The sequence below is a fragment of the Emiliania huxleyi genome (assembly GCF_000372725.1).
Source record: "Emiliania huxleyi CCMP1516 unplaced genomic scaffold EMIHUscaffold_329, whole genome shotgun sequence".
Taxonomy (NCBI): Eukaryota; Haptophyta; order Isochrysidales; family Noelaerhabdaceae; genus Emiliania; species Emiliania huxleyi.
The window spans coordinates 64377-90910 of NW_005199530.1; the positions used below are offsets into that span (position 1 = coordinate 64377).

General features: G+C 67.9%; 8 protein-coding genes across 8 annotated transcripts in view; 5 read left to right on the forward strand and 3 right to left on the reverse strand.

The window, feature by feature from the left end:
- EMIHUDRAFT_469824 (hypothetical protein) overlaps window positions 1–949 on the reverse strand; it is a gene marked incomplete at its 5' end in the record, with an annotated part of 3887 nt that extends 2938 nt beyond the window's left edge. Inside the window, one exon of the mRNA XM_005773720.1 lies at window positions 250–949. Within this exon, the coding sequence (XP_005773777.1) occupies window positions 250–949 (700 nt within the window). The remainder of the gene's footprint in view (window positions 1–249) is intronic.
- Window positions 950–4392: 3443 nt separating this feature from the next.
- EMIHUDRAFT_117236 (hypothetical protein) lies at window positions 4393–6298 on the forward strand (the record flags this gene model as incomplete). The annotated part of the gene is made up of 4 exons (XM_005773721.1): window positions 4393–5346; window positions 5457–5830; window positions 5902–6052; window positions 6197–6298. 4 exons carry the CDS (start codon window positions 4393–4395, stop codon window positions 6296–6298), a joined length of 1581 nt encoding a protein of 526 aa, XP_005773778.1.
- Window positions 6299–8742: 2444 nt separating this feature from the next.
- EMIHUDRAFT_368796 (hypothetical protein) lies at window positions 8743–9709 on the forward strand. The gene has a single exon (XM_005773722.1). It carries the CDS (start codon window positions 8784–8786, stop codon window positions 9573–9575), a length of 792 nt encoding a protein of 263 aa, XP_005773779.1. The 5' UTR covers window positions 8743–8783; the 3' UTR covers window positions 9576–9709.
- Window positions 9710–12108: 2399 nt separating this feature from the next.
- On the forward strand, window positions 12109–13587 carry EMIHUDRAFT_74985 (hypothetical protein; the record flags this gene model as incomplete). The annotated part of the gene is made up of 1 exon (XM_005773723.1): window positions 12109–13587. A coding segment is annotated over one exon (1479 nt), but the record flags the coding sequence as incomplete, so codon positions are not given.
- Window positions 13588–15595: 2008 nt separating this feature from the next.
- Window positions 15596–17338, reverse strand: EMIHUDRAFT_444502 (hypothetical protein). The gene is made up of 3 exons (XM_005773724.1): window positions 16287–17338; window positions 16149–16211; window positions 15596–16038 (listed from the first exon to the last, which is right to left on the reverse strand). The coding sequence occupies exons 1-3, from the start codon at window positions 17304–17306 to the stop codon at window positions 15787–15789; spliced, it is 1335 nt and encodes a 444-aa protein (XP_005773781.1). The 5' UTR covers window positions 17307–17338; the 3' UTR covers window positions 15596–15786.
- A 1077-nt stretch (window positions 17339–18415) lies between these two features.
- EMIHUDRAFT_117239 (hypothetical protein) lies at window positions 18416–23017 on the forward strand (the record flags this gene model as incomplete). Its single annotated transcript, XM_005773725.1, has 1 exon — window positions 18416–23017. The coding sequence occupies one exon, from the start codon at window positions 18416–18418 to the stop codon at window positions 23015–23017; it is 4602 nt and encodes a 1533-aa protein (XP_005773782.1).
- A 179-nt stretch (window positions 23018–23196) lies between these two features.
- Window positions 23197–24021, reverse strand: EMIHUDRAFT_241327 (hypothetical protein; the record flags this gene model as incomplete). The annotated part of the gene is made up of 3 exons (XM_005773726.1): window positions 23197–23370; window positions 23444–23653; window positions 23716–24021. The coding sequence occupies 3 exons, from the start codon at window positions 24019–24021 to the stop codon at window positions 23197–23199; spliced, it is 690 nt and encodes a 229-aa protein (XP_005773783.1).
- A 1822-nt stretch (window positions 24022–25843) lies between these two features.
- Window positions 25844–26534, forward strand: part of EMIHUDRAFT_241328 (hypothetical protein) — a gene marked incomplete at both ends in the record, with an annotated part of 1201 nt that continues 510 nt past the window's right edge. The window contains 3 exons of the mRNA XM_005773727.1: window positions 25844–26041; window positions 26116–26322; window positions 26394–26467. Of these exons, the coding sequence (XP_005773784.1) occupies window positions 25844–26041; window positions 26116–26322; window positions 26394–26467 (479 nt within the window). The remainder of the gene's footprint in view (window positions 26042–26115; window positions 26323–26393; window positions 26468–26534) is intronic.

Here is a 26534-nt window from a genome sequence, read left to right on the forward strand (position 1 = left end):
CAGCCGCAGGTGCAGCTGCGGAGCCAGGGGCAGGGGCGGAGGCAGTGGTAGGGGCGGCGGCAGCGGCAGGGACGGCGGTAGTGGTGGGAGAAGGGGCAGCAGGCGCAGAGGCCGGACGCATGCGCGGGCGCGCGCGCTGCTTCCTTGGCCTTGCGTCGCGAGCTGCTGCGGGTGAGGCTGCTGCGGGTGGGGCAGCGGCCGAGGCGGCCGAAGCGGGCGCTGGCACGGGACTGCCTTGCACGCAGCTACCTCGTGCTGCGCCCGGCTGCTTCGCCGACGCGTCTGCCTCTCGATCCCTCGGCCTCTTCTGCTTCGGCAGCGGGTGGTGCGCGCCCGAAGCTGTCGCTCTCTTGTGTTTCTTGCCTCCCAGGTGGGCCCGCACAAGCTCCGCCCTTTCGAGGCTGAACGTGAGCGCGGAGCCGCAGCGAGTGCACCACAGGTGGGGAGCGCCCTTTGGCGTGGTAAACGGGATGAGCACATCGGCCAGCGTGCCACCCGCCGCAGATCGACTGCCCGTCGCACGTGACTCGGGCGCCTCTGCTGCCGGCGCGGGCTGTCCTCCGTTCACTTCCGCGAGCGAGACGGCGCCATCCGCGCCATCGATCGAAGGCTTGGAGCGGCTGCTGTTGGGTGCTGCTGGGAGCGGTGCGCCGTCTGCTGGGTGCTGCTTCGCCCTCTCGCGCTCCTGCTTGGTCAGCGGGCGTCGCTCGCCCCCCCCCTCGCCACCGTCGCCACCGTCGCCAGCGCTGCCGCTAGCGCTCTTTGCTGCGCACGTGCTGTTGGATGCTTCAGCGACGCTTGCCGCTCGAACGTCGGGCGGCTCAGCGGCGGGCTCGGCCTGCGCGTCCGCGGCCGAGATCGCTGGCCAAAATGGTGGTCCGAGCGGGCCGAGGACCTCGGTGAGGAACTCGCCCAGCGGCAATAAGGCAAGGCCAGCCAGGTCGCGCATGGCTCCTCAGAACATGCCCCGGTTGGCGTCGCGCGAGGCCGAGGGAGCGGCGAGGAAGGCCTGGCGTACGCGCGATGGCGAGACAGAAGATGAACATCAAGCCTTCTTAGAAGCATCCTTCTCTCGGCCCTGGATGTGAGGTTAATGACTGCACTCCAAGTGCTCCAAAGCAACGAAGGAGACTCTCTTTCGAGTGGCGATCCGCTGCTCGCTCGCCCGGGCGGAGGGCATGGCCGGAGGAGGCGAGTGGGCATCGCCAGGCCTTCCGCAGGCAGCCTCTTGGGCAGACTGAGGGTCGGTTCTGCGTGGCGTGGCCCACCCGCGCGCTGCGCTGCGCAAAGCTGCGGGTGGTGAGGGAGCATCTGGTGCTTCCACTGGGAGGTGCGCACCTCCTGCAGCTGGTGGAGGTCCGTGCCGCCGTGTGCCTGCTCCGTGGACAGGACAGGGAGGCGGCGCCGCAGCGCCATGGCCTCCGCTGCTTGCCGGTGCAGCACTGTGCTGCCTGGTGAGCAGCCTGCTGGTTCTGTGTGCGGCGTTGGCGAGGCTGCAGTGGCACTGTACTGCATGCCACGGCGAGTGGCGCGCGGCGCGCGCGTCGCCGCGCGTGGCACGGGAGGCGCGAGAGGCGCGGCTGTCGGTCAACCTCGCGGCGCATGCGCGCCGCGGAAGCTGCTCGACAGGCGACTTCATTGCGAACGCGGTCGCCGTTACTCCAACTTTGCTTTGCCGATCAAAAGCGCCCGTCCTTTGCTTTTTAGCCGCCGAAATTTAGCTTGCTGTTTTTCCTTATAGGCGTCTGCAACTTCCAAGCTGCGCTTGTATTATCGTCGAGTAGTACATGTATTCCGTGGGGGCGGTGTGTATTCTCGTAACATGTGCGTATTCTCGTATCAATGGCTCCGAGTAGAGAAAGAAAGAAAACATACTAGCTCCGAGTAGAGGGTGCGTCCCGCCGCTAGGGGACACCCAAAGCGCAGAGCCAACCCTCGGAGACCCGTGTTTACTTTACGGCCCTTTCCCTGCGAACGCGCACCCCGCAGGGCTAGGGCTCTCTTGCCCGTAACCCGATCCCGATCATCCGGCCCGCTGGGTGCGCTTCTCAGCTCCCCGGCCCTGGATGTGAGGCTAATGACTGCACTCCAAGTGCTCCAAGAGAGAAGCTAGACATCACACTCCTGTCCTTAAAATCCCTGTGTGGTGGCGGCGTGCCGTCCTCCGGTACCTGGGCGAAGGCCTTGCCCCACCACTTTGTGTGTGTGGAGACGTTTACCGCCTTACCATACTACCTTAGTGCCGCGCGTAGGGCCTTTATTTAGGGGCCTGCCGTGGTTCAAATCCACACGCCAGCCGAGGGGTGAAGGGGAGGACGCGTGTGGTGGCGCTGGCCATGAGATCTGAAGCTCACCTCGATTGAGGAAGTGAGGTACTGCTCCGCCCACCCGGATTGTCGCGGGGGAAGGTAATTGCACCAAAGCCTGCGAAGGGCTGAGAAGGGAACTCGAGATTGTCCTTCGCCGTGTTTAGATACTGTGTCCGTGAGTCGAATCGTTGTCGGCGGGCTGATATGTCGTTTCATCTCTGTCGTTGACCCCAGTCTTGGGTGCAGCGTGGTTGTGGGAGAGTTCTGCAGCCGGCCCGCGCGAGTGTCGCGTGGGTCCGTCGAGTATGAGCAAAACCACCCATACAGCGAGCTCGCGCGAGCTGGGTTCGGGGTGGGCGAGTGATCCTCCAGAGGGGAGAGCAGCGGCCACGTCAGGGGCCGAGCCTCCGCTGCAAGACTTCCCTGAGGGGGAAGCCTGGGGAAGCGTAACGACGGGAGACGTCGGGGCGGAGCGCAGAACTACCGGGTTTGACATCCTGGACCGGCTCGAGGCAGATCCCAAGGGAAGGCTCGAACATGATGACCTTCCAGAGTGGGAGCCACATGCGACCACGATGTGGACTGCGGCACCGCATGTGGACTTCCAACCGTTGGGAGCCTGGGAGAGCGAATCTATCGGCGGGGGACGCACGACGAGCACAACGGGCTCACCAGCCAGCCCGCCCGAGACACGCTCTGACGGAGCGTCTGACCATGACGACAACGCGGACCTCGTTGAGGCTTATGCTGTGGGAGCGCACACCCCTGTGGGCACGCGCGAGGTATACGGCGACGGGATGAACCCGGTGCGGACCACGGCCCGGGCCACGGAGCACGCGACCCCAACGCGCCACGGCACCCAGTGCCATACGCAAGTGACAACACGCGCGGCGCACCCAACGGGGGCGCCTTCGAGCAAGAGCAGCCGTTGCTGCAGGGCCAGCCGCCCCCAACTCCGTATGCTCCGGGCGACGACACCTGGGCGAACGTTGCAATTGGCGGTCGCGCCCTCGGCACACGGATCACGGAAGCCCCCGGCGTTGGCCGGGACAAGCACAGGGTGCGCCGTGGCTCGACGAGCCCCCCACTGCGGACTGCAGAGGATGGGACAGACACAGAAGGGAGGGTCCCTTCAGACACGGCGGATCGCTACGTCGACTTCGACGGCGTATATCCCACGGGCCCGAGGGACGGGGCGGACCACACCGAGCTCGCGAGGGCGCGGGCGGAGGTCGAGCGCCTCCGGGTGGCGCTCGAGATGTATCGGGACAGGGAGCGAGTGCGAACCCTCGGGGCCCGCTTCTACGACCCCAACCACGAGGCCAAGATGCCCGAGATTCCCAAGGCGATTGAGACCGCGAGACCGAGACCGAGGCTGAGACCAAGACCACCACCACCTCGGCGGCGGCGGCGCGCCGCGCGGGGAACCCCGACCCAAATCCCGGACACCAACCTCCCAGCGGGCGAGTCGACCAGCCCCGCGCGGCCGAGCAGCAAGCGCCTCCAAGCGCGGCCGCGTGCATCGCCGGTAGGAAGACCGGGGCGCCGCTTCGCGGCGCGGCGGCCCCCCGGGTGGCGGCGGCCGGGCCGGGCTCGACGCCGAGCCCGCCCGGCCCCGCCGCGCCCCTTCCGCAACCCTCGGGCCCTCAGCCGGCCATCCATCGCCCATCGGGAAACCCGCCGCCCGGTGACACGGATCCTGCTGAACAAGCTCCTCTTGTAGCTCGATCGGTCACGCCGCCATCACCGCCGACGTCTCCCAGTGAGATGATGGTGAGGGGGGACGACACCGCTCGGCTCTGCGAGGTTAGGTTAGGTTAGGTGAAGAACAGCCAGGCTCGGACTGAGGTTTACCCCCGCCCCACATCCGTAACAAATCCAGCACAAACTCAGGCAGATGTACACGCGCCGCTCCCGCTCCCGCTCTCGCGAGCGCTACTACCGCGACCGCTCCCCTCCTCGCCGGCGCAGCCCGAGTCCGCGCCGGCGCTCGCCCAGCCCGCGCCGGCGCTCCCCGAGCCCGCGCCGGCGCTCGCCCGAAGCGCAGAAGGACGGCGAGGGACGCAAGCGGCGGCGCGCCCGGATGTGGGACGTGGACTCGTCCGGGCAGGAGGTGGCGCCGCCGGCCAACACGGCGGCGGGGGCGGCGGGGAGCGCGCTGCCCAACGCGATGGCGAGGATGCAGGAGACCGCGATGATGACGGCGCTGCTGCAGCAGCAGGCGGCGCTTACGCGGCGCGCGCGGCGGCTGCACATTGGGAACCTGCCGCCGGGGCTGACGCTGGAGTCGATGCGCGAGCTCTTCAACACGACGCTGAGCGCGGCCAAGCTCACCCTCGACGAGGCGCCCTGCATCAACGACGTCCACATGTCTGGCGACGCGCGCTTTGGCTTTGTCGAGTTCCGGTCGGTGCTCGAGTGCACGAACGCGCTGGTGCTGGACGGGATGCAGCTGCTCGGCCGAGCGCTCAAGGTGCAGCGGCCGAACGACTACATGCCTCCCCCGCCCGGACTCGACAAGGTGCTCATCCCGCAGTCGGTCTCTTCCGTCGTCACCTCGTCCACCGTCCCGACCTCGACCGCCTCGCTGCTCGGCCTGCACGGCGCGCAGCTGTCCGCCGTCGGCAACCCCGCCGTCTCGGCCGCGCTCACCGCGTCGGGGATGCCGCCCGGCGGGTCCGTCTCCGGCCTCTCGGGCGCCGCCCTCGCGGCGATGTCTGCTGCGGCGGTCCCCCTCGCCGCCGCAAGCGGTGCCGCCGCCGCGGGCGTCAGCGCGCTAGGCAGCCTCGCAAACAACAACCTCGGCCTCACGCGGCGGGCGAGGAGGGTGCACGTGGGCAACCTGCCGCTGGGCGCGGGGCTCACGGCCGAGATGCTCAAGCAGTTCTTCAACGCCGCCATCACGTCGGCGAACCTGCACGACTCGTCCAAGGAGGGCGACCCTGTCATCGACTCGATGATCGGCTCCGAGGGCAAGTTCGGCTTCATCGAGTTTCGGACCATCGCCGAGGCGAGATACGGGGAGATATGGGGAGATGTGGGGAGATCGAGTTTCGGACCATCGCCGAGGCGACGCCGTGTTGCCACACCACCCACGGGACTGGACCCACACACGCTGGATTCGAGACTCTGGAGGTATGGGACTAGGCGACCTCGTGCATCGCGCTCAACAACATCGAGCTCGCCGGCAAGCAGCTCCGCATCGAGCGACCCCGCGACTACGCGCCCATGCCAGACTCGATGCTGGACGAGCTGCGCGCGGCGGGCGTGCTCGGCAACACCTCCATCTCGCCCGACGGGAAGGACCTCCTCGCCGCGGCGGCGCCCCCCTCCGCCGCGAGCAGCGGAGGGCTACTCCAGCTCGGCCTGGCCGCGCCCCCCGCCGCGCCCGCCGCGGCCCCAGCAGGCCCGCCGCCCGTCGACCCGTCGACCGCGACGCCCGTCCTCGTCCTCGACGCGATGGTGTCAAAGGAGGACCTGGCCAGCGCCGAGGAGATGGGCGAGATCCTCGAGGACGCGAGGTCCGAGTGCTCCAAGCACGGCGCCGTGTCCCATCCCCTACCTCCACAGTACACCCCCCCCCCCTCTGCAGGTCCGAGTGCTCCAAGCACGGCGCCGTCTCCCTCTACGTGCCCAAGCCCGGCGTGTCCGGCCCTGCCGGCTCGGGGGCGGAGGAGGCTGCGATCGCGCTGAAGCTCTTTGCGGAGTACGGCACCGCCGCCGAGGCGCTCGCTTGCGGAAAGGTGAAGGAGAGACGCGGGAGACGAGCGGAGCGGAGATGATGCCGGAGAAGAGCACATGTACATGTCCGCATATCTCCCCACACCTCCCCACACCTCCCCACACCTCCCCACACCTCCCCACACCTCCCCCCTGGCGCGCCGCAGGAGCTGCACGGGAAGCAGTTCGACGGGCGGACGGTGCTCGCCTCCTTCCTGCCGCCCGAGGCCTTCCAGGCCGTCAAGGGGCTGGACTGCTTCACGGCGTGAACGGACTCGACGCTCAGCTCGCGGGAGATTGCGGGAGATCTGGGGAGAGATGACTCGACGCCAGCCCCTCGACCGCTCTGAGCCCCCCCCCCCTTTTTTCGGCGGGGGGTTTCCCCCCCCCCCCCCCTTCCTTCACAAGGGGTTGTCCTTCCGGAGCGATGCAAGTCGCGCGAGTGGTGGCCTTGGGGGGGGGTTCCCCCCTTTCGGGGCCCGGTGGAATGTGTCCCAGGCGGTTCCCCCCCCCCCCCCCCTCCCTCCCCCCCTCCCCTCCTGCCCACCCACCCTCGCAGCTGGCACTCGAGCTGGGGCCGGCTTCTGCACAAGCGGACGTTGGCCACGCAAGCCGCCGACACGGCCCCGCGACACAACACTGCGCTGCTCCACACAGGTGTGTGTCTGTCGGAAGTTACCGGCTGGGGGGGGCGGGGGCAAGGTGGCAAGCGTCTCGGTATTTTTCGCATTTTTTTCAGAATACAGAAAGTGGTAAGAAGAAAGAAAGAAAGAAAACGGACAACCCTGCACGGGAGGGAATGGGAGGTCGAGGACGGCACGTGGGCGCGCACGCCGCCACCACACAGGGATTTTAAGGAGAGGGGTGTGATGCGCTAGCCGTCACCCACCCTTGGGCGTCCGCCTCTTCCTATCTCCCTTCGCAGTCTCTCGCCGATTCTCGCTGCAACCTTCATGCCACCTCGCGGTCGTCCGGGCATATCTTGGCCCATCGGCTCGAGTCTATCGAGCTCTCCTCGCGCAAGGACGACTCTTCTGACGCCCACTGCGATCATTTGCCGCCCAGTCATATCGTTGCTCAGGTCCACTCTGTCTTCTAAAACTTGTGCCTCCACGGATGATGTCGGCGCTGGGGTCCCCTTCGGGTGCATCGTGACAGCTGACAACGGGATTTCCACTGGTTCGTCCTCCTCGGAGTCGTCTTCCCCGGGGGAGGTGGTCAGGACTGCTACGCATATGTAATCGCCCAGAATGCACAGATCGGCCATGTTATGTCAATACGCGCCCGCGATCCATAGTGCGTCGGCCAGACGTCGCGTATTTCGGTGTCGTGCCCGAGCCAAGTGGCGCCTGAGGGAGCAACAAATGTCTTGCGTATTACGAGTCCGTCTTCTGCATCCACCTTCGGCCGATCGGGGTGTGCCTCTCAAGGCGCGCTACGCCCCACGTACTACGCACACGCATTCCGGATTCGAGTGAGAAGTGGCGGCCGATGGGGGTTACGCCTCACGCATTACGCATACGCTTGATGCATTCGCACGCCCAAGGTGTCGGAGAGGGCCTACGCACCACGTGCTACGCACACGCATTCCGGATTCGAGTGAGAAGTGGCGGCCGATGGGGGTTACGCCTCACGCATTACGCATACGCTTGATGCATTCGCACGCCCAAGGTGTCGGAGAGGGCCTACGCACCACGTGCTACGCACACGCATTCCGGATTCGAGTGAGAAGTGGCGGCCGACGGGGGTTACGCCTCACGCATTACGCATACGCTTGATGCATTCGCACGCCCAAGGTGTGGGAGAGGGCCTGCGCACCACGTACTACGCACACGCATTCCGGATTCGAGTGAGAAGTGGCGGCCGGCGGGGGTTACGTCTCACGCATTACGCATACGTTTTACGCATTCGCATGTCGGAGAGCGACCGTGCCTCGTTCGCCGCTTTTCAAGTTTGTTGTAGAGATTTCACGTTGATGTAGAGCGCCTCTACTAACATCGCTTGAGCACTTGAGCACTGGATAGGGTCGATTCCGCGTGGTACGGGACCCCTCGATCGTCTCACCCTCCCTCACTGGAGTGTTCATTGGGGGGGGTCATAACAAACACGGTACAGGATCGAGGTGCACGCTGCCGAAGCAGTGTCGTCCCCCCTCTCCTTGGCGGCGGTGGCGGTGTGACCGATCGAGCTACATCGCTCTACAACGCACGCAGTTCGTCCCGCGGCGGATGTAGAGCTCTACAGCTCTCCAGCGCTCTCCAGCGCTCTACAGCTCTACAGCTCTACAGCGCTCTACACTCTACATCCTCTACACCCTCCCGCACCGCCTAAAATTCTTTTTCGCACGGAAACTGACGCCCCCCCGGGGGCGGGCCCAGTACCTCGAGAGAGAGATTTTTAGAAGCCAACAAGAAATGTGTCACACACAGTGATTTGGGCTCTGAGGTGACTTGGACCACCAAGAACTGGCTAGGGCTGCAGAAGCAGCGTATCTCAGTCGTTCTTCACACGGCCATCGCAGAGCAGATTGTGAATGAGCTTGCCTCCGGCGAGGGCGGTCGAGTGCACGGAGCTTAGTGCCTCGCCGTCCTCGCCCAGGAGTCGCTTAGGCCGCTCCCGTAGGTGTACCTGTGTTACCTTTTAAATTCTTTTTGACTACCTCCAAAAATTCTTTTTCGTAGAAAGGTGCGCGCCGAGCTCGAGAAGCGCGTCTCGATCGCCACTCTGCCTCTCTCCGATCCTGCTAAACCGGGTATGACAACCACCAAGGCCGACCCCGCCTCGCCCGCGGCGGTGGCCGCGCTCATGGAGCGGGTGGCTGCCCAGCCGGGAGCGAGTGAGTGGGTGGATGAGGCCTGCTGCCGCAGATACCTCGTCGCGAGGCAGGGCGACGAGGACAAGGCGGCGGCGATGCTCTGCGAGACGCTTGACTGGCGCGCGCAGTTTCTGAGCGGCCTGGAGGCGCGTCACCGCAACATTCGGCGCGCCAACGCGACGGGCAAGCTGCGGGTATGCAGCTTTGCTGACCGCGAGGGTCGGCCCGTCCTGCGGATGGCGCCGCGGCTCGAGAACTGCCGCAATGAGCACGACGCGAACCTGAACAACCTGGTGTACCACATGGAGCGGCTCACGGGAGGCCGGTCCGTGGCGGGCGTGCCTCCCTCTCCGGATGGCAAGGCGATCATCGTCATGGACTTTCGCGGCTTCTCGATGTTCAACCAGCCCCCGATGCGCACCAGCCGCGCCACGCTGGCGATCCTGCAGAACCACTATCCGGAGCGGGCGCACAAGTTCCTGCTCCTGCACGCGCCCGCCCTCTTCCACGCCTTCTACCGGGCCATGTGGCGCTTCATCGACCCGCGCACGCGCGAGAAGATTGTGTTTGTCAAGCACGACCGCGAGGCGCTCGAGCGCCACTTTGAGCCGAGCGCGGTGGAGTGGCTCTCGGCGGCGCCCGGGGAGGGCGACGGGTGGGACGCGGACGAGTACTTTGCGGAGGACGACGAGCTGCCCTCGCTCACCAGCCCGCGGGCGGTGCTGCGCTGACGGAGGAGAGCAATCGTGGTCAGTCCCGCTATGGATATGCCCAACCCACAAAATGAATACGCATCGCCTTATGCTCTGGTTTCGGGTGCGTAACCTGGTGCGTAGACAGGCGCAGTTATCAAAATAAGGCAGATATGAAGGCCGGCCCTCACTCACCCCGGAGACCTGCTCACAGCGCATACGTAACGCGTATTTTCCTCTTCAACGAAACAGTACAAGAATCCACTTCAATGTTGGCCCTGCCCCGCACTTACGCAGCATAATTTTATCAATTCAGGCCCATCGTATCATGTATCCGCATACGTACCCCTTCCTGGCGCCACAGCCTGGAGGCGCTGACGTAGTAGGGTACTAGTAGTCCGTATACGCATTATGTTTCTGCACTCGGGAGGTTGTCAGTCCCGCTATGGATACGGGGTGTGGACCCTGAGTTGACCAGGGGTTGTGCGCTGGGCCCTCCTGCTCGGCTTTAGCCAGTAGACAAGTCTTGTCATCAACAGAGTAGAAGGATCTGACCTCGGGGCCGATGTGACCAAGCGCTGGTAGCGTGGTTTAACCTCACACCCATGGTCTCACAGTGTGCCGGCAGTCGCCGAGCAGTGTCGCTCACACAAGCCGCAGCACAAGTGACTGAGGGCCAGTGAGGGCGAGCCCATCGCTGTGACAGCTGTGGCAGCCGCACAGTAGGCTGTGTCAACTGTGCAGAGTGTGTGAGCAGCAGAGGAGCTGCTCTCCAGGCTTCAGGCGCAAAGAGCTGCATGCCACCGAAAGCGCTGTCGAGGTTCGCCGAGCGCGGCGCAGGTTGGAGGACGCCGTCACCGACGAGCGCGTTGGACTTTTCACTCCGGACAAAGACGGGTACACGCACACGAGCCGCGGTCGTATACCCGTCTTAGCGGCGAGGCGCGGGACCGTCTGTGGCGAAGTGGGTCGCGTCCTCCGATTTCCTCAACTCACGGTCCGCTCCCTCTATGTAAGAGCCACTAATGCAATTGTTGGCCACCTTATGCACATCCATGCCCACGGTCCGTAGGACGTCGCTGATACGTCGTGTATTTTGGAGAGAGATTTTTAAAGACCAACAAGATTCTATTTCTTCTTCTATTTTGGTGCCGTGTCAAGCCGGGTGGCGGCTCAGTGATGCGTCACGCATACGCCTCGCTTTACGTGTGCAGACAGAAAGCGCGATCGGTGATTTCAAATGTGCTGCGTATTATGCGCACGTCTTCTGCACCGATCGTTACCACCGACCTTCTGGCCGCTACGCACCACGCACCACGCATCTGTTTTATGTAAGCTTTGCCAGAGAGGCTCTCTCGGGGTGCTACGCACGGTGTATTAGCATTCTGACGCCTGAGCAAATGGCCGCCAATACGACATATAGACATATAGTCCACCGTCCAATTTGGACTGTAGTCGAGCGCGTCGGAGAGGTGTTTGGAGACCAGCCCTAGCGGCAGCGCCAACTTATGGCAGCCCTAGCGGCAGCGCCAGTGCGCGCACATAAAGGGGGGGGGTGAGGTTGTTAGGGGGTGGCTGTCGAGGGCTATGCCCGAGTCTGTTGTTACCAGCGCACATACAATCCTAGCCAGCTTATGGCAGCCCTAGCGGCAGCGCCAATTTATGGCAGCCCTAGCGGCAGCGCGAAGTTTAGGGTTAGGGGTTAGGGGGTTAGGGGGTTAGGGGTTAGGGGTTAGGGGTTAGGGGTTAGGGGGTTAGGGGGTTGGGGGTTGGGGGTTAGGGGGTAGGGGGTGGGGGATAGGGGGTAGGGGTTAGCGGTTAGGGGTTGTTTAGGGGTTAGGTGGGGCGGATGCGTCAGACGTATGCGTAATACGTGAGGCGCAACCCGTGTTGGCCGCCACTTCTCAGTCAAATCCGTCGTGCGTGTGCGTAGTACGTGGGACGTAAGCTCCCCCCGACACCCATGGCGACCGATGCGTCAGACGTATGCGTAATACGTGAGGCGTAACCCTTGCTGGCCGCCTCTTCTCAGTCAAATCCGTCATGCGTGTGCGTAGTACGTGGGACGTAAGCTCCCCCCGACACCCATGGCGAGCGATGCGTCAGACGTATGCGTAATACATGAGGCGTAACCCCCTCTCCGCCGCCGTTCACGGTCGAGAGCGTAGTGCATGTGCGTAATGCGTCGGTCATAGGCCCACCCAGCCCCGATTTACGATCCCACTGCGTTAGACGTGTGCGTAATACACCGTGCGTAGCACCCCGAGAGAGCCTCTCTGGCAAAGCTTACATAAAACAGATGCGTGGTGCGTGGTGCGTAGCGGCCAGAAGGCGTCGGTGGTATAACGATCGGTGCAGAAGACATGCGCATAATACGCAGCACATTTGAAAGCACCGATCGCGCTTTCTGTCTGTACGCGTAAAGCGAGGCGTATGCGTGACGCATCACTGAGCCGCCACCCGGCTTGACACGGCACCAAAATAGAAGAAGAAATAGAATCTTGTTGGTCTTTAAAAATCTCTCTCCAAAATACACGACGTATCAGCGACGTCCTACGGACCGTGGGCATGGATGTGCATAAGGTGGCCAACAATTGCATTAGTGGCTCTTACATATCCTACCGGGACTGACAACCTCCCGAGGAGAGTAAGAAAGAAAGAAAACAGACAACCCAAGGGAGGAGTCGCGCAAAATTCTTTTTCGCGCACCTGCCACTGCGACACACCGCATAAAGCGCCGGCAGCCACGTCGCCCGCCGCATCCAGTTCCGCCAGCGCCGGCGCCGAGGCCTTGGAGGCGGCGCGGCCCGGCCTCAGCTCGCGTCACGCCGCTGTGGCGGAACTGCTGCTCGAGTGCGGCCAGGCTCATCTCTTTGTCTCCTGGCCACCCGCCGGCGAGGCCGAGCCGGACAAGGCCCGGTTTCTTGAGCAGTGCCACGGGCTTGACCAGCGCTACCCCGGCGGCCTGCGTGCATACGTCGCAAACGCGCGCCGGCTGCTCGCCGAGTCGGCAGCGGCCGTCAACCCGCTCGCTGGCTGGCGGCCGACGGTGCCGGCCGCGGAGCTGGAGACGAAGCTCTACCCGGTCGACAGCGAGTTTCGGCGGTTCGAGGAGATCGGGCTCAGCGAGGCGGCCGGTCTCTGCTTTGTGCTTCCCGCGGGCGGGCTGGGCGAGCGGCTCGGCTTCAGCGGCATCAAGCTCGCGCTGCCTTGCGAAATTGCGACCGGCACTCCGCTGCTGCAGCTGTACGCGGCGCACATCTGCGCGCTGCAGCATCTCCTCGCCGAGCGGCTCGGGCGCGTCGTCCGCCTCCCCTTCCTCATCATGACGTCGGCAGACACGCACGCAAAGACGGAGCTGTTCCTCGCGTCCCACGACCACTTCGGGCTCGCGGCAGAGCAGGTGACGCTGCTGCAGCAGAGCACGGTGCCGGCGCTGGCCGACGCCGCGGGCACCTTCGTGCTCGACCCGCTCGACGCCTACTCGCTGCTCACAAAGCCGCACGGCCACGGCGACGTCCACTCCCTCCTGCACACCTCGGGCGTCGCCAGCCGCTGGCTGCGCGAGGGGCGGCGGTGGGTCTACCTGCTGCAGGACTCGTCCACAAACTACTTCGCGACGCACCTCGCCGCCCTCGGCGTCTCCGCCTCGCGCGGGCTCGGAGTCAACTTCGTCGCGATGCCTCGCCGCGCGAGGATGGCCCTCGGCGTGCTCTGCTCGCTCCAGCGGGAGCGCGGCGACGGCTCCCTCACCCTGCCGCTCCTGCCCGTTGAGTACAACCAGCTCGAGCCGCTGCTGGCGGCGGCGGGAGGCGGCGGCGGCGGCGGCGGCGGCGGCGGCGGAGGCGGAGGCGGCGGCGACGTCAACAGCGGCAGCGGCTACTCTGTGTACCCCGGCAACACGAACGGCATCCTCCTCTCTCTGCCCGAGTATGAGGCGGCGCTGCGCGGCTCCGGAGGAGCGGTGCGCGAGTTCGTCAACCCGAAGTACGCCGACGCGGAGCGGCGCTGCTTCAGGCGGCCGGCGCGGCTCGAGTGCATGATGCAGGAGCTGCTGCATCTCCCCATATCCCCCCACATCTCCCCATATCTCCCCATATCTCCTCATCTCGAGTGCATGCTGCAGGACATTGCCTGGCTGATGCAGCCTCGCGCGCGAGCAGACGGAGCCGCCAGCGGCGGGGGAAGCGACAACGGGTGCGAAGGAGGTCGGTTGGGCGTCGGCTTCACGTCTGTGCCGCCAGAGTGGGGCTACTTCCCCTCCAAAAACGACCGGCTGACCGCGGCGCAGCTGAGCGCGAAGGGCATCCCTCCCTACTCCGCTGCCACCGCAGAGTTCGCGCTCTACAACGCGCACGCCTCCGCCCTGCGTGCTCTCGGCGCAGAGGTCGCCCCGCCGCAGCCGCGAAGCTTCCACGGCGTCTCCGTCCCCCTAGGGCCGCCTCGCCCGCCGCTCCCCCCCTGCTCCGCCACCCCCCCCTTCGGAGAACGCGCGCTCCCGCTGTGCCTAGGCCGGCCGTCATCTTCTCGCCCTGCTTTGCGCCGTGCATGTCTGCCCTCGCTCGCAAGCTGGGCTCGCCGCAGCGGCTCTCCGTCTCGCGCAAGAGTGCAGCTGTGAATAGAAGGGCTGTGAGTGGAAAGAGCTGTGAACAGGCTCTCCGTCTGCGCAAGAGTGCGCTGCTCGTCACCGGCCGCCACATTCGGATCGACGAGCTGCAGCTCGACGGCTCGCGCAACATGCGCTGTCTGCTCCCGGCGCCGCGCGTCTCCCGCCGCACCCTCGCCGGTGCCTCGGCCCTAGGCTCGCTCGAGATCTCGGTCGCCGACGGCGCCTCGCTGCACATTCGCTCGCTCGTGGTGCAAAACGAGGGTTGGCGCTTCGAGGACCTCTCTCCGACAGTGCTCGAGGACGACCGCTGCCCCGAGGTGCTGCAGATGCGCGGGTACACGCTGCGGCGCGAGCAGGCGCGGCAGGTCGCGGTGACGACGCCGGGCCACCACGAGATGGACCACGGCGAGCTCGTCCTCGTCTCGCGCACCGCCGTCTCCTTTTGCGACGGCGCGGCCGACCTGACAGACGAGGCGCCGCAGACGAGCAGCGCCGCGCCTCGAGGGGACGGCGGCGCGGGCCGCGTCTCGTTTGGCGGCTGGACATGTCGCGGACGTCCATGACATGTCCGAGACATGTCCATAGGCCGCCTCTCGTTTGGCGGCGCGCTCGAGGGGCAGACGCCGCCCCCGGCACGCGCCGCGTGGTGCTCGTCTGCGCTCAGCTTGCAGCCCGGTTCCGAGCTTGTGCAGGCCGCCCGTGCTGCTGTGTGGAGCCCTGCCCGAGCCTACGGGAAGCTTCCCATAGGCGCCGAGCTGCGCGTGCCGCTTGTGCTGCCGGTGCCTTCCCTCGTGCGGTACGAGGTGCAGCTGCTCGACGCGTCTCGCTCCTCGCTCGGCCTGCAGCCATCGCTGGTCCTCTCGCTGCTGCCGTCGCGCGGCGAGGCCGTCCTGCCGCCCACTCTGCTCGACACGGCCGCCGGGTCGCCGCCTCCGGGCACCATCCACGTGCCGGGCAGCGGCATCTTCCACCTGGTGCTGCAAAACACGTCCCTGCTGCGGGAGGCGACTGTCTCTGCGGCGGTCACACACAGACCCGCAGAGGGAGGTCCGTCGGCGGAGGAGGAGGAGGAGGAGAAGCGCGCGGAGGCGGTGGAGCGGGCGGCCGAGCTCGCGGTGCTGCGGCAGCAGGACGAGGCGCTGGCCGCGTCGGAAAAGGAGCTCTCGCAGCGGCTGTGGGAGGTGCAGGAGACACGGCGGAGGCAGGCGGCGATGATGGAGCTCGTGCAGAGAGACCTCGCCACGCTGCAAGGGAGGGGAGAGGGCGAGGCCGCGATGGGGCCCCTGCGCACTGCGAACGCGCCTTGATCAGTCTTCGCCTCTTCGGCGGGAAACACCGGGGTCCGGGCCGGCGCTATTATTAGAGACGAGATGGGAGGCGGGTGTTGTCAACTGGGCTACTGGTGGGGGGGGGGGTCAAACTTCCGCGATGGCCGATGCCGGGCGCAAAGTAGATTTTAGCGTAGTATAAGAGAACCACAATCGACAATCGTACGTCTACCGTGGCGTCTCTCACATCCGAGCGTGGCGACCTGCTAACTCTAAATCAGCCACACAATGTGCACGCGCGCAAGAGGAAACACACAACATGTCAGCACAAAAACTGCGCTGCGGTGAAGTCCGGCGCCTTGAAGAAGCGAGTCTACTTGTGCTCAGCGTCGCCGCTGCCCAAATCGCAGCTCGCCTCCATCACCGCGGGAGGCCCGGCCCGGACGCTGGCCGGGGACTCGCGCCGCTGCTTACTCCGCTTGGAGGAGGCGCGGCTCGCCTTTGGCTGCGGCATCGCCGGCTGCGACACCTCGCGCTGCAGCAGCATCAGCGCCTTCCCCTCGACGAGCCGCTCTCCCGACAGCTCGGCGTTCTGCAGCTTCGCCTGCGCGAGCTCCGCGAGAAGCTCGGCTGACTCTCGGCCAATTCTCGGCCATCTCTCGGCCAATTCTCGGCCATCTCTCGGCCATGTCTCGGCCATCTCTCGGCCATGTCTCGGCCATGTCTCGGCTACACCTGCACGAGCTCTGCGACCAGCTCCGCTAGCTCCGCGTCACGCGCCTCGACCATCGACCTCGCCTACCCCCCGGGCACACACCCGGCTCAGCCGCAGACGTGCCTCTCCCTCCAACCGCGCGCCACCAGCCCCATCGCCTCCCCGAGCTGCCTTCGTAGCTGCACGCGCTCCTCCTCCTCCTCCGCCGCAGTAGCAGCGGCAGCAGCGGTCGCAGCAGCAGCAGCAGCAGCCTCGGCCGGCTCCGCCGCCTCCGCCTCCGCCTCCGCCCGCTCGCCGCCCTCCTCGCCACCGCCACGGGCGGGGCCGGCGAGGGCTTGGGCGGCGAGGGCTTGGGCGGCGGCGCCGCGCCGCCTCCCGCTCCCCGTGAGCGCAGCCCACCCCTCCAGCGCTCTCCGCACTAGGCGCCAGTCGCGGTCGGCGGCATTCCACGCGCCGAGCTGCGCCGCCACCGCCTCGAGCTGCGTCCCTCGCCGCCGCGCCACGTCCGCCGCGAGCCGCGCCGTGTAGTTCGGCGCGAGGCTCTGCTGCAGTGCCTCGCGAGCCGCGTCCGCCTCCGCGTCGGACGTCGCAGTCGAGACCCGGAAGAGGCCCTCGGCGATGCGGCCGTTGGCGGCGTGCAGCTCGGCGAGCTGCTGGTCCTTGCTCGCCTCGCGCCGCGCCGCGCGGGTCGCCGCCGTGTGCGCGCGAAGCCGGTAAAAGGCCTGGTTGCGCAACCACGTACCGGACCGCTGCGAGGCCCAAGCGACAGCCAGCTCGCGCGCGCGCGCGCCCGTGTCGGCCTGCGATGCCGGGGCCAGCGCGAGCGCCGACTCATCGCCGCTGTCTGCGGATCCGAACGGGTCGGGCGAGGCGGCCGAGCTGCGCTCGAGGTCAACGTCGGTCGGCGCCTCAGCCGCAGGTGCCTCTTCCGCCGCAGCCGCCTCTTCCGCCGGCGAGGCGTTGGACTGCCCTCCGGGCTGCCCTCCGGGCATAAGCGCTCGCATGTTCTCGGCGACGTGGCGCTCGACCATCGCGACCCGCTCCGGGATGTTGTATTTCGCACAGAACTTTGTCGCGAGAACATGCGGGTCGTCGCCCGGAAAGACGTGGATCGTGCCCTCGCGGCCGTCCGGTATACGCACCGACATCTTTATGATGACGCGTCCCGGAGTCGCCATATCGACCCAAGGACGCACACCGAGAGGGCGACAGGGCGACTGTTGGCCAAAAGCGGAAAAAACAGGGGTTTTTTTCTCGAGGTTCTCGAGGTTCTCGAGGCGAGATAGGGCTAGCCGTAGGCAGCTAGCCCGTGAGGAGAGCGTCCATAGACACCTCACTTAGACCCCACACACGGTCTCGTCCGTGCCTCGCCGGCCGGCGAGATTGCTAGAGGTGGAGCATGCTGCTCTAGCCTCACATATCACTTCCTGTCGTCTGTTGTTTGAATTGTGCCCTTGTTTGTGCCCTTGGCACCGTGGAGTGCTGGGGGGGGCGACAGGGAGGATGTGGTCCTGAGTTATGTGTACGCCGACTCAGGGTGTGTGGCAGCCAGCTGGCTGTGTGTCTTGTGAGCTTGTTTGTGTCTGTGTGTCGCTCGTGCGTGTCGTCATCATCTGTCTAGCGTCCACCCATACCGCGTTGGTGTCCAGTCCGAGCCTGGCTGTTCTTCACCTTACTACCTACCTACCTAGGTGGATATCCTTTGGCCGCGTTGGGTAGCGAGGATTGGTGTGACGCGATCCACGCAGGCGTGTTTTCTGGCGGCCGGGTCGCTGGAGGCTGCCATGCTGGTGGACCAACTGCCGGAGTTGGACGCAAGAAGAAAACGCTGCGTTTCCTCCCTTGGGTTATCGGCTCCTATAGCGGGGTCTTTTCATCGCAGCGCAAATCTATCGCAGCGCACTCGCCATCTGTGAGCCTAGCGCAGCGCGAACTCGCCGTCTGAGCCTAGCGCAGCGCGAACTCGCTCTGAGCCTAGCGCAGCGCCTCGGAAAACACCATTTTGGCTCGCCAACAAGCCCTCCGCGCCCCCACACCGTTAGGATAATACTTTATCCTTTTTGTTTGCCGGAAAAGCTTGTGCAGGCCAATGCCAGTGGCAGTGCGCGCCAGTGCCGTGCCTGTGTGTGGTGTGAGCGGGAGGGTTCAAAATTATTTCTGTCCCAGGGCAGCCGTGCGCCGCGATCGGATAGCGTGTCGGGCTCTCGGGCTAAAAAGGCCACGCTGGGGTTCGCGGGATCTTTTTCGGCGACTTCTCGCTCAACCAGCGCGTGCGTCGGGGTACGCGATGCAGGGAAGGCCGGCGTATCCGGCCCCACGGTCCTACCCACCTACGCCGCCGCCCGGGCTGCCGCCGCCGCCGCCGCCGCCGCCGCCATCCGACAGCCTTGCCGAGAGGGAGGAGGAGGAGCTGCAGCGCGCCATCCGAGAGTCGCTCGAGGCTCAGCCTCCTCCGCCGGCGCGTCCTCCACCGCCCCCGACAGCAAACATGACCGAGGAGGAGCACCTCGAGTATGCGCTGTGGGCGTCCCGGCAGGCAGAGCCCGCGCCGGCCGCACGGCTCTCGTCGCCGCCGCCGCCGCCGCCGCCTTACCAGCCGCCTCGGCAGCCGCTGCCGTCCCAGCCCCAGCCGCTCCCTTACCATCCGCCTCGCCAGCACCAGCCCCCGCAGCCACCCGGCCGGCCTCTGGCAGCTCCCCTCGCGCCTCCTCCTGCGCGAGCCTCCTTTTCCTCTCCCTCGCCGCCGCAAGGGCCGCCAGCGCCAGCGCCACCGCCTCGCGCATACCACTCGCCGCCGCCGCCCGCCGATGCACCCCTCGCTTTCGCGCCCGCCACCTCCTTCCAGCCGCCTCCTCTGGCGCAGCCGCAGCCTCCGGCAGCCGCAGCCGCGCCGCGTCCCCCCGCACGGTCTGGCATTCCGGCGTCGGCCCTGGCGAGCCCGCTTGGCACGCTCCCGCCGCCGCCGCCTTTCTTTCCGCCGCGCGTCGCCCCCGCCGCCCCTCGGCCCGGGCCCGACGGCGAGCCCCCTCCGGAGGGCGGAGGAGGGGGCATCTCGTCAGACAGCCTCTCTGCCGGCGGGCTCCTCGCCTCGCGCCGCCGCTCGACCCACCAGCCGCCGAGGGTTGCAAAGCTGATCGAGATTGAGCCCGACCCGCCTCCGCCTCGGACCGGCAACCTCGCCACCCCCCTACACCCGGACACGCAGCCCTTCGCTGCAGCGGCGCCCGAGGCCGCGCGGACCTCCTCCAACGGGTCGGAGGACTTGATCTCTTTCCGAGGAGAGCAGCGCAACCCGCTCGACTGGACCGCTCAGTTTGCGACGCCCGTCTTCCCGGCCGCGGTACGCCCGGCCGCGGTACTGCCGGCCGCCACGCACGCCACTCCGCCGCCGCAGCCGCTCCTCGCCCCCTCTCTTCCTCGCGACCTTCCGCCCCCTCCCTCGCAGCCACTCCCAGCGACGCCGCCGCACGAGACGCCGCCGCCTCCGCCTCCGCCGCCGCCGCAACAGGCGCCGTACCCCGGCACCGCGCCTCCGCCTGCCGGCCCGAGCTGGCTTCGGAAGGGCTACCCCTCTACGGGCTACCCCGCTGCGCAGGGAGGAGGGGCGCCGCCCCCCTCCTACCCCGCCCCCCCCTCCTACCCCGGCCGCTCACCTCCCGAGGCAGCTTGCGGAGATATGGGGAGATATGGGGAGATCTCACCTCCCGCACCAGCTTGCGGCCCGCAGAGCGGCGCGGGCGGGCTAGCGGCGGCCGCGTCTGCCGGCGGCGGCTACGGCAGCCTCCCGCCCCCCCCCGGCGTCCGCAACAGCTTTCCAATCGCTCCGTCGGCCGCGCCGGTCTCGCCTCGCGCGCTGGCTGCTGACGCGCCGCCGCGCTCCGCTGCCGCGCCGAACGAGCTGCCGCCCGAACGTGACGCTGGTCCGGCGGACGGGACGCCGGTCTGGCTCCGCTCCGCCGGCAGGGCGCTCGGCGCGACCCCCGCCGAGCCTGCTTCGGGGCGAGAGGCTCCTGCCGGCCGGCGGGTTGCGGAGGTCGAGGCGCTCCTCTCGTACGGAAAGGTCGAGCAGGCTGTGGCGGCGGGCTGGCGCGGCGGAGAGGCGGAGCGAGCGCTCGTCCACCACGGAAGCCCTGCCCACTCCACGCTCGAGCTCTACCTGCAGCCCGCCTCGGAGCCGGGCTTGTCGCTGAGCGACCGCCGCGGCGTCGCCCTTGTCGAGTCGGTCGAGCAGGGCTCGGAGGCGGCGGCGGCGGGGCTCAGGCGCGGCGACGTGGTTTGCGCGGTGGACGGCGAGCCGCTCTACACGTGCGAGGCTGTGTCCGAGGCGGTGCTCTCCGCCTCCCTCGCGCAGCGGTACGGCCCTTCCCTCGCGCTGCTGGTGAGGCGGCCAGCGCGCCCAAAGCACAAGAGGGCCGCCCCCCTCTGGCAGCGCGAGGCGGCGGCGAGTGAGCTGCAGGCGGCGTGGCGCGCGGCGCGCGGCCGTCTGCCCGATCCACCGCCGCCGGCACCGCCTCCCACGCCGGCGCCGGTGCAGCCGCCCGCACCGCCCACTCCCGCTACACCGCCCGCTGCACCTCTCGTCCCTTCAGCCGCGCCGGCGGCCCGCCCCTCCTCTACGGCCGCGGAGCTCGCGGCGCGCGCAGCGAAGCTCTCGCAGACGCCCGTGCTGGCGCCGGGAGAGGAAGAGCTCGAGGAGGCGCCGCAGTTGGCACCGTTGCCCCCGCCGATGCTTTCCGGGAGGAGCGAGGAGGGCAGCGCCGAGGAGGGCGGCTCAGCTTTGGGAGGGGAAGAGGTGGAGGAGAGGGCAGCGGAGGAAGCGCTTGCGGCGGAGGCGGCAGCGGAGGAGGAGGAGCCTGCGGGGCCCGCATCGGAGGTGGAGGGCGTGGTGGTGGTGGTGGAGGAGGAGGAGCAGGAGGGCGGCGGCGCTGGTTGCGCACTGGAGTCCGTCCGTGCTTCGGGCGGGGAGGCGTCGCGGGGAGAGCGGTCGCCGGCGAGGGAAGCGGCTGCGGCGGTGGCTGCGGCGGCGGTGGCTGCAGCGGCGGCGGCAGCGATAGCTTTTGAGGCGGCGGCGGTGGAGGCGGAGGAGGCGGTGGAGGCGGAGGAGGCGGAGGAGGCGGAGGAGGCGGAGGAGGCGGAGGGGCTGGCAGCGGGTCCACCGGCGGAGTCCTCTGGGCAGGGGGCGAGGGGCTCGTTGGGAGAGGGCGGCAGGGAGGAGGAGGGCAGCACGGAGGAGGGCAGCGCGGGCGCCGGGGCGCCGCTAGCCGCTGCGCCCTCGTCGCCCTTCGAAGGCGGCGCCCCGCCGACGCTCCGCCGCAGCGACTCTGGCTCGACCCTCTACTCGGAGACGGGATCCGTCACGTCCTCCTGCGCCGACGGCCGGCGGGGAGGGAGCCGTGCCGACTCGCGAGCCGCCGCGCGGGTGGAGCGCGAGGCGATGCGAGCGCGGCTTCAGCACGAGGTGTCGCTGCGGCAGGCGGCCAGCATCGAGGAGAAGCAGCGGCGGAGCGAGGCGCGCGCCGCAGCCGCGGCCGAGCGCGCGCGCAACTCGCGGCACCGGGGCGAGGAGCGCGAGGGAGAGCGGCGCGCCGCGGCGGCGTTTGTGGAGCAGGCGTCGGTCGTCTTGGACGAGCTCGACGCCGCCGTCGCCGCCCCGTCAGCTGAGTCGCGCGGGGAGGCGGCCGCGGGCAGGGCTCATTCGGGAGGGGACAAGGCGGCGGCTCCGCAGGCTGGCACGGCGGCGCACCTCCGGCAGCCGAGCGAAGAGGCTGCCGCGGCGCGGGTGATGGCGGCGGCGAGGGCAGAGCTAGCGCACGCGGCTGCGGCGGCGGAGGAGGCGGAGGCGGAGGAGCGGCACGCCATTACGCCCGCGCCGGCAGACCCGCCATCCCCGGTGGCCGCGGCGCGCGATGCGGAGGCGGACGACGCAGGCGGCGCGGCGGCCGCTGCGGCTGCGGCGGCGGCGGCTGCGGCGGCAACGGCGGCGGCGGCAGCTGCGGCGGCGGCGGCGGCGACCACCGAGGTGGCGCAGCCGCCGACCACGCCGGGCGGCCCGCGGCCCGCGGCGGCGAGGGGCGGGTTCCTCGGCGCTTTCTTTGGGCAGCGAGCGGCGCCCGCCATCGCGTCTCTGGGGGCGAGCGGCCAGGCGGCGAGAGGGAGCGTCGGCGGTGCGGCTGGCGAGGCGGCGAGGGCGCCCCAAGAGCGGGGGGGCGAGGGGGCGGCGGGGCAGGGCGTGGGCGGGATGTCGGAGGAGGAGGCGCTCGCCCTCGCCCTCGCTAACTCGATGGAGAGCTCGCCGCCGCCGCCGCCGACGGCGTCGCCCGAGGCGATGAGCGAGGAGGAGCAGCTCGCGTATGCCCTTTCCCTCTCGGCAGCAGCGGACGTTGGGCCGCCCGCCGCCGCCGCGAACGGCGCTTCCGAGGACGAGGCCTTGGCGTGGGCGCTTCAGGAGTCGCTCAACGCAGAGGCGGCCGCGCAGCCCGGCGGCGGGGGGGCGCCTCCCGCCGCCCCGCCGGCGGGGCTACGCGTGGTCGTCACCGGCGCGGCGGAGGTCTCTGCGGGCGGGCGCGGGGACACGCACATGGTCTACTCGCTCGAGGTGGAGGGGCAGCGGAGGCCGGCCCGCACGTGCACGCGCCGCTTCTCCGCCTTCGTCGAGCTGCTCAACCGGCTCGGGCGCGAGGCGCCGGGCGAGCGAGTCTCGCGAGAGGCGCGCGGCTGCGTCGACGGGTGGAAGACGCGGCTGCTCGTCGAGAAGCGGCACGCGGGCAGGGGCGCAAAGGCGCCGGCCATCGTGTCGGCGCGCGTCGCGCTGCTGCAGCGCATGCTAGACGAGCTCCTCGCTTTCCCCGAGATCTGCTCCTCCGCCCCGCTGGCGGCCTTCTTGGCGTAGCGCGCAGTGCGCGCATGTGGATGTGCGGCACGGCGCGAGTTTGTGGGTAGTGGTTCTCGTGACATGATTTTGTCGTCGTGTGGTCTTTTCGTGTGGGCGATGGTGATCGGGCTACGGTTTAAGTGCCAGCACTTCACGCGTCACCGTCAGCCGAGACAGCCCGCTGCGCGCTGGAAACCTCAGGCCGGTCGCCCGCGCGCGCATATGAACTTGACACAAGTCCTCCGAGCAAAGGCGTTCGAAATCATCCTGCTCGACTCTCGTCGAATATCAGTCAAGGACGGCCCAGTCAACCGCGCCGCCACGGAGACCATCTCCCCTGTCAGCTCCCGTGCCCCTCGCCTGCTTGTGACCTCTCCGTCCCGCGTCATATTCGGGCCTAGCACCGCCGCCCTGGCTCCTCCAGGCTCATCCCCCTCCTCTCACCGCCCCTCTCTGCCAGCTATCTCTCATCTCCCTCGCCCGCTTGCCCGCCAGTATGGCGCGCTCCTCTGCCAGAGCGGCCTCCCGATCCCTCACCGCCGGCTGCTGTTGCTCCCCTGCCGGCTCGAGCGAGGCCGACGGCGCCTCGAGGGCGGCGGCAGAGGGCGGCTCCAGCGCCTGCTTCGAGAGCCACTGCTGCCACTCGACGGGTACCTATGCACCATACGTGGTCCATCGCGACTGTCACCGCCCGCCACAGGCAGAACAGCGCGCACATGCGAGGGATGGTACTCCGCCGTATCGTAGTCGTCTGGGAAAACCACCTCGCGGACCTCGCCTGCTGCCGCTCCGCCGTGCGTGCGGACCGCGGCCGGGATGACGAAGTATCGGTTGCCACGATCGTCGGTGCCGACCAGCCTTCGGCCTGAGCGGACTCCGGCCCGCGGTGTTCGTATCGAATCGCGAAGCCGCTCAAATAGCGAGCGCTCGTCCGGCGCCGCCCCAGAGCAGCGGCGCGCAGCCAGCGCCGTGCCGCGCGAGCTGAGCCGAGGAACCGAGGATGTCGCGACCAGGCGCAGCATCGCTCCTACGTACGTAGGGAATCGACTGCGCGGGTAGCTGCTCTGACAGCTGCTCTATGAGGCGAAGCGAACTCGCGACCAAGCTGCCTGCGGGCTTCTGTACAAAACACGCACACCCACGCCCGCCCCACCCAGTCAGCGGACAGCGGACCCAGCTGGGTTCCGGCTCCTTTAGGGGGTCATTTTTCCACGGTTAGACCCTATGCAATAGGTAGGTAGGTCCGGTTTTGACCGCCCCAGAGGGCCCCGCAATAGGTAGGTAGGTGGTGGTGGTGGTGGGGGGGGGGGGAAGTAGGTGCAATGTCGTTGACGAGGTAGTCCTCCCCCCCCACCGGAACACCTGCCCAAGGTCCGTCGAGCCAATTAGTCGTTCAGCCAGTCCCCGCACTTCCCGTGCCTGCACTGGCCTGTAGCTGGCTGTGAGCGACAGACCGATCGCCCTCAGTTCCGCCAGGACCGCCTTTTCGCCCGCCACCGTGGCCTCACGATCCCTCTCGGCTTCTCGGATCGCGTTCTGTCGGAGTCTTACCCTGTCTGCTGCCGGCACGAATCTCTCCGGGCTGTCTCGAGCCCTTCCTGGCATGATCCGCGTCGGGGGAGGCCGATCCACTGCTGTCGCCCCGGCTCGGGACGTGCTCGCCCGTTGCGACGGTTGCTCCCCCCTCGCCTCCAGCACGTCCCCTTGCCGAAAGAAAGAAAGAAAAGTGATAACCCAAAGGAGGGATGGGAGAACGGCACGCCGCCACCACACAGGGATTTTAAGGAGAGGGGTGTGGTGCGCTAGCCGTCGCCCACCCTTGGGCGTCCGCCTCTTCCTATCTCACTTCGCAGTCTCTCTCCGATTCTCGCTGCAACCTTCGTGCCACCTCGCGATCTCCCCCTTCTCGTTGTGCTCTCCCTTGTCGCTTCTTCCTCTGTCGCGTCGCTCTCCTCTGCCTCGTTCTGCGCCGCCGCCGCCGCCTGCCGTTCCCTTGTTCTCTCGGCTTCTTTCGCCTTTCGGCGCAGCTCCGCCCTCCTTGCTGCATATCCTGGCCCCTCGAGTCTATCGAGCTCCCCTCGCGCAAGGACGACATTTCTGACTCCCACTCCGATCATTTGCCGCCAAGTCATATCGTTGCTCAGGTCCACTCTCTCTTCGAACACTTGTGCCTTCACCCTGGGGTGTCGACGGGCCCCCGGGGGCGACGGGGGTGCTCTCCGGCCGCGGCGGCCGAAAACGGGGACCCACCGCTGCCGCCCGCGACGCCGCCCGCCGCGTCAGATTGTCACGACGCGCGCATCGAGTCGCGTCGGAGAGCCGCGCCGCACCAGCAGCAGCATCTGCACCAGCAGCAGCAGCAGCAGCACCACCACCACCACCAGAGTAAGAAGCGCACCTGCCCGACGCCGCCCGCCGCGTCAGATGCTCGCGACGCGCTCGTCGAGCCCAGTCGCAGAGCCGCGCCGCGCCAGCAGCAGCATGTCCACCAGCAGCAGCACCATCACCACCACCAGCAGCAACAGAGACATGCAGTGCAGGCGCAGAAGCGCTCGCAGAGCGGCGCGCAGCGCCGCGCACGCCACGCTGCGGACCGTCGGACGAGCGCAGCGTACGTCGGCGGCGAGCCGCGTCGCCAGCCGTCTCGCGAGAGAGCGGCGCCGCCGCGTGCGCGCAGCAGCCGCCGCGGCAGAGGCGAGCCGCGACGACGTCCGTACAACGGATAACTGCCATTCGCGGTTCACATCAACAGGGGCCAGCCAGTCAACAGACCCCCTATCCGGCTAGGAGCCGGAACCCTGTCGCCGGCGTGGCTTGGTGGGCGCTGGCCCAACACATACATAAATGTCCCTGCACTCCATCGACCCGAGCAACCTCGACTGGACGACGCTGCTCGTCACTCTGGGCGCGGGGCTGGCCGCTGCCACGTACTTCCATCGCTGCGTCTATCGTGGCGTGCCGCCGGCACTTCCGCCGCCAGGCGGACTGCAAACCAAGGGGACGGTGCAGCTCGAGAGAGGGGACGTCGGAGGGGAGGAGGAGGTATCGCCCTCCGAGCGTCAGAGCGCAAGAGAGACGGTGCGCATCTGCACCGCCGAGCCGGCTTGACACGGTAGGTCAAGCGCGACTATGGCCGGGCGCTCGCTGCGGGCGGGATCCACTTGCTGGTGCCTCCTGCACCGCCGGCAGCGCTGCCACCGCCCGCCGACGGCGGCGACCGGGAGGCGGCCTTCGAGGCGGCTCTGGCAAAGGCGTGCGGCGGCGAGGCGCTAAGCGAGGCCACGATGGTGCGGCTGCGTGCGATGCTCTCTGTCTCTCCCGCGGTGCTCGCAGCACACCGAGTGCCGTCCCACCCTGCCCCGCACGCGGCTGAGGCGGCCCTCCGGCCCTGCAGGTGTCTCTGCTCCTCAAGCTCCAGTGCGCGCCCGCGCTCCAGTCCCACCGCTTCATCGTCGTCCTGCCGCGTCGGTGGCGACAGCCGGAGCGCGCGCGTGCGAGTGCTCACTGTCGTCCTGCTGCCCAGCCCGGCGACAGG

What these genes read in the sequence shown, in the direction of transcription:
- EMIHUDRAFT_368796 (XM_005773722.1), top strand. Translation starts at nt 8,784, where the DNA reads ATGACAACCACCAAGGCCGACCCCGCCTCGCCCGCGGCGGTGGCCGCG.
- EMIHUDRAFT_444502 (XM_005773724.1), bottom strand. Translation starts at nt 17,306, where the DNA reads ATGGCGACTCCGGGACGCGTCATCATAAAGATGTCGGTGCGTATACCG. An exon ending in TACGAAGGCAGCTCGGGGAG is followed by an intron (nt 16,212 to 16,286) that starts GCGATGGGGCTG and finishes CCCGGGGGGTAG; the next exon opens with GCGAGGTCGATGGTCGAGGC. An exon ending in TGGTCGCAGAGCTCGTGCAG is followed by an intron (nt 16,039 to 16,148) that starts GTGTAGCCGAGA and finishes GAGTCAGCCGAG; the next exon opens with CTTCTCGCGGAGCTCGCGCA.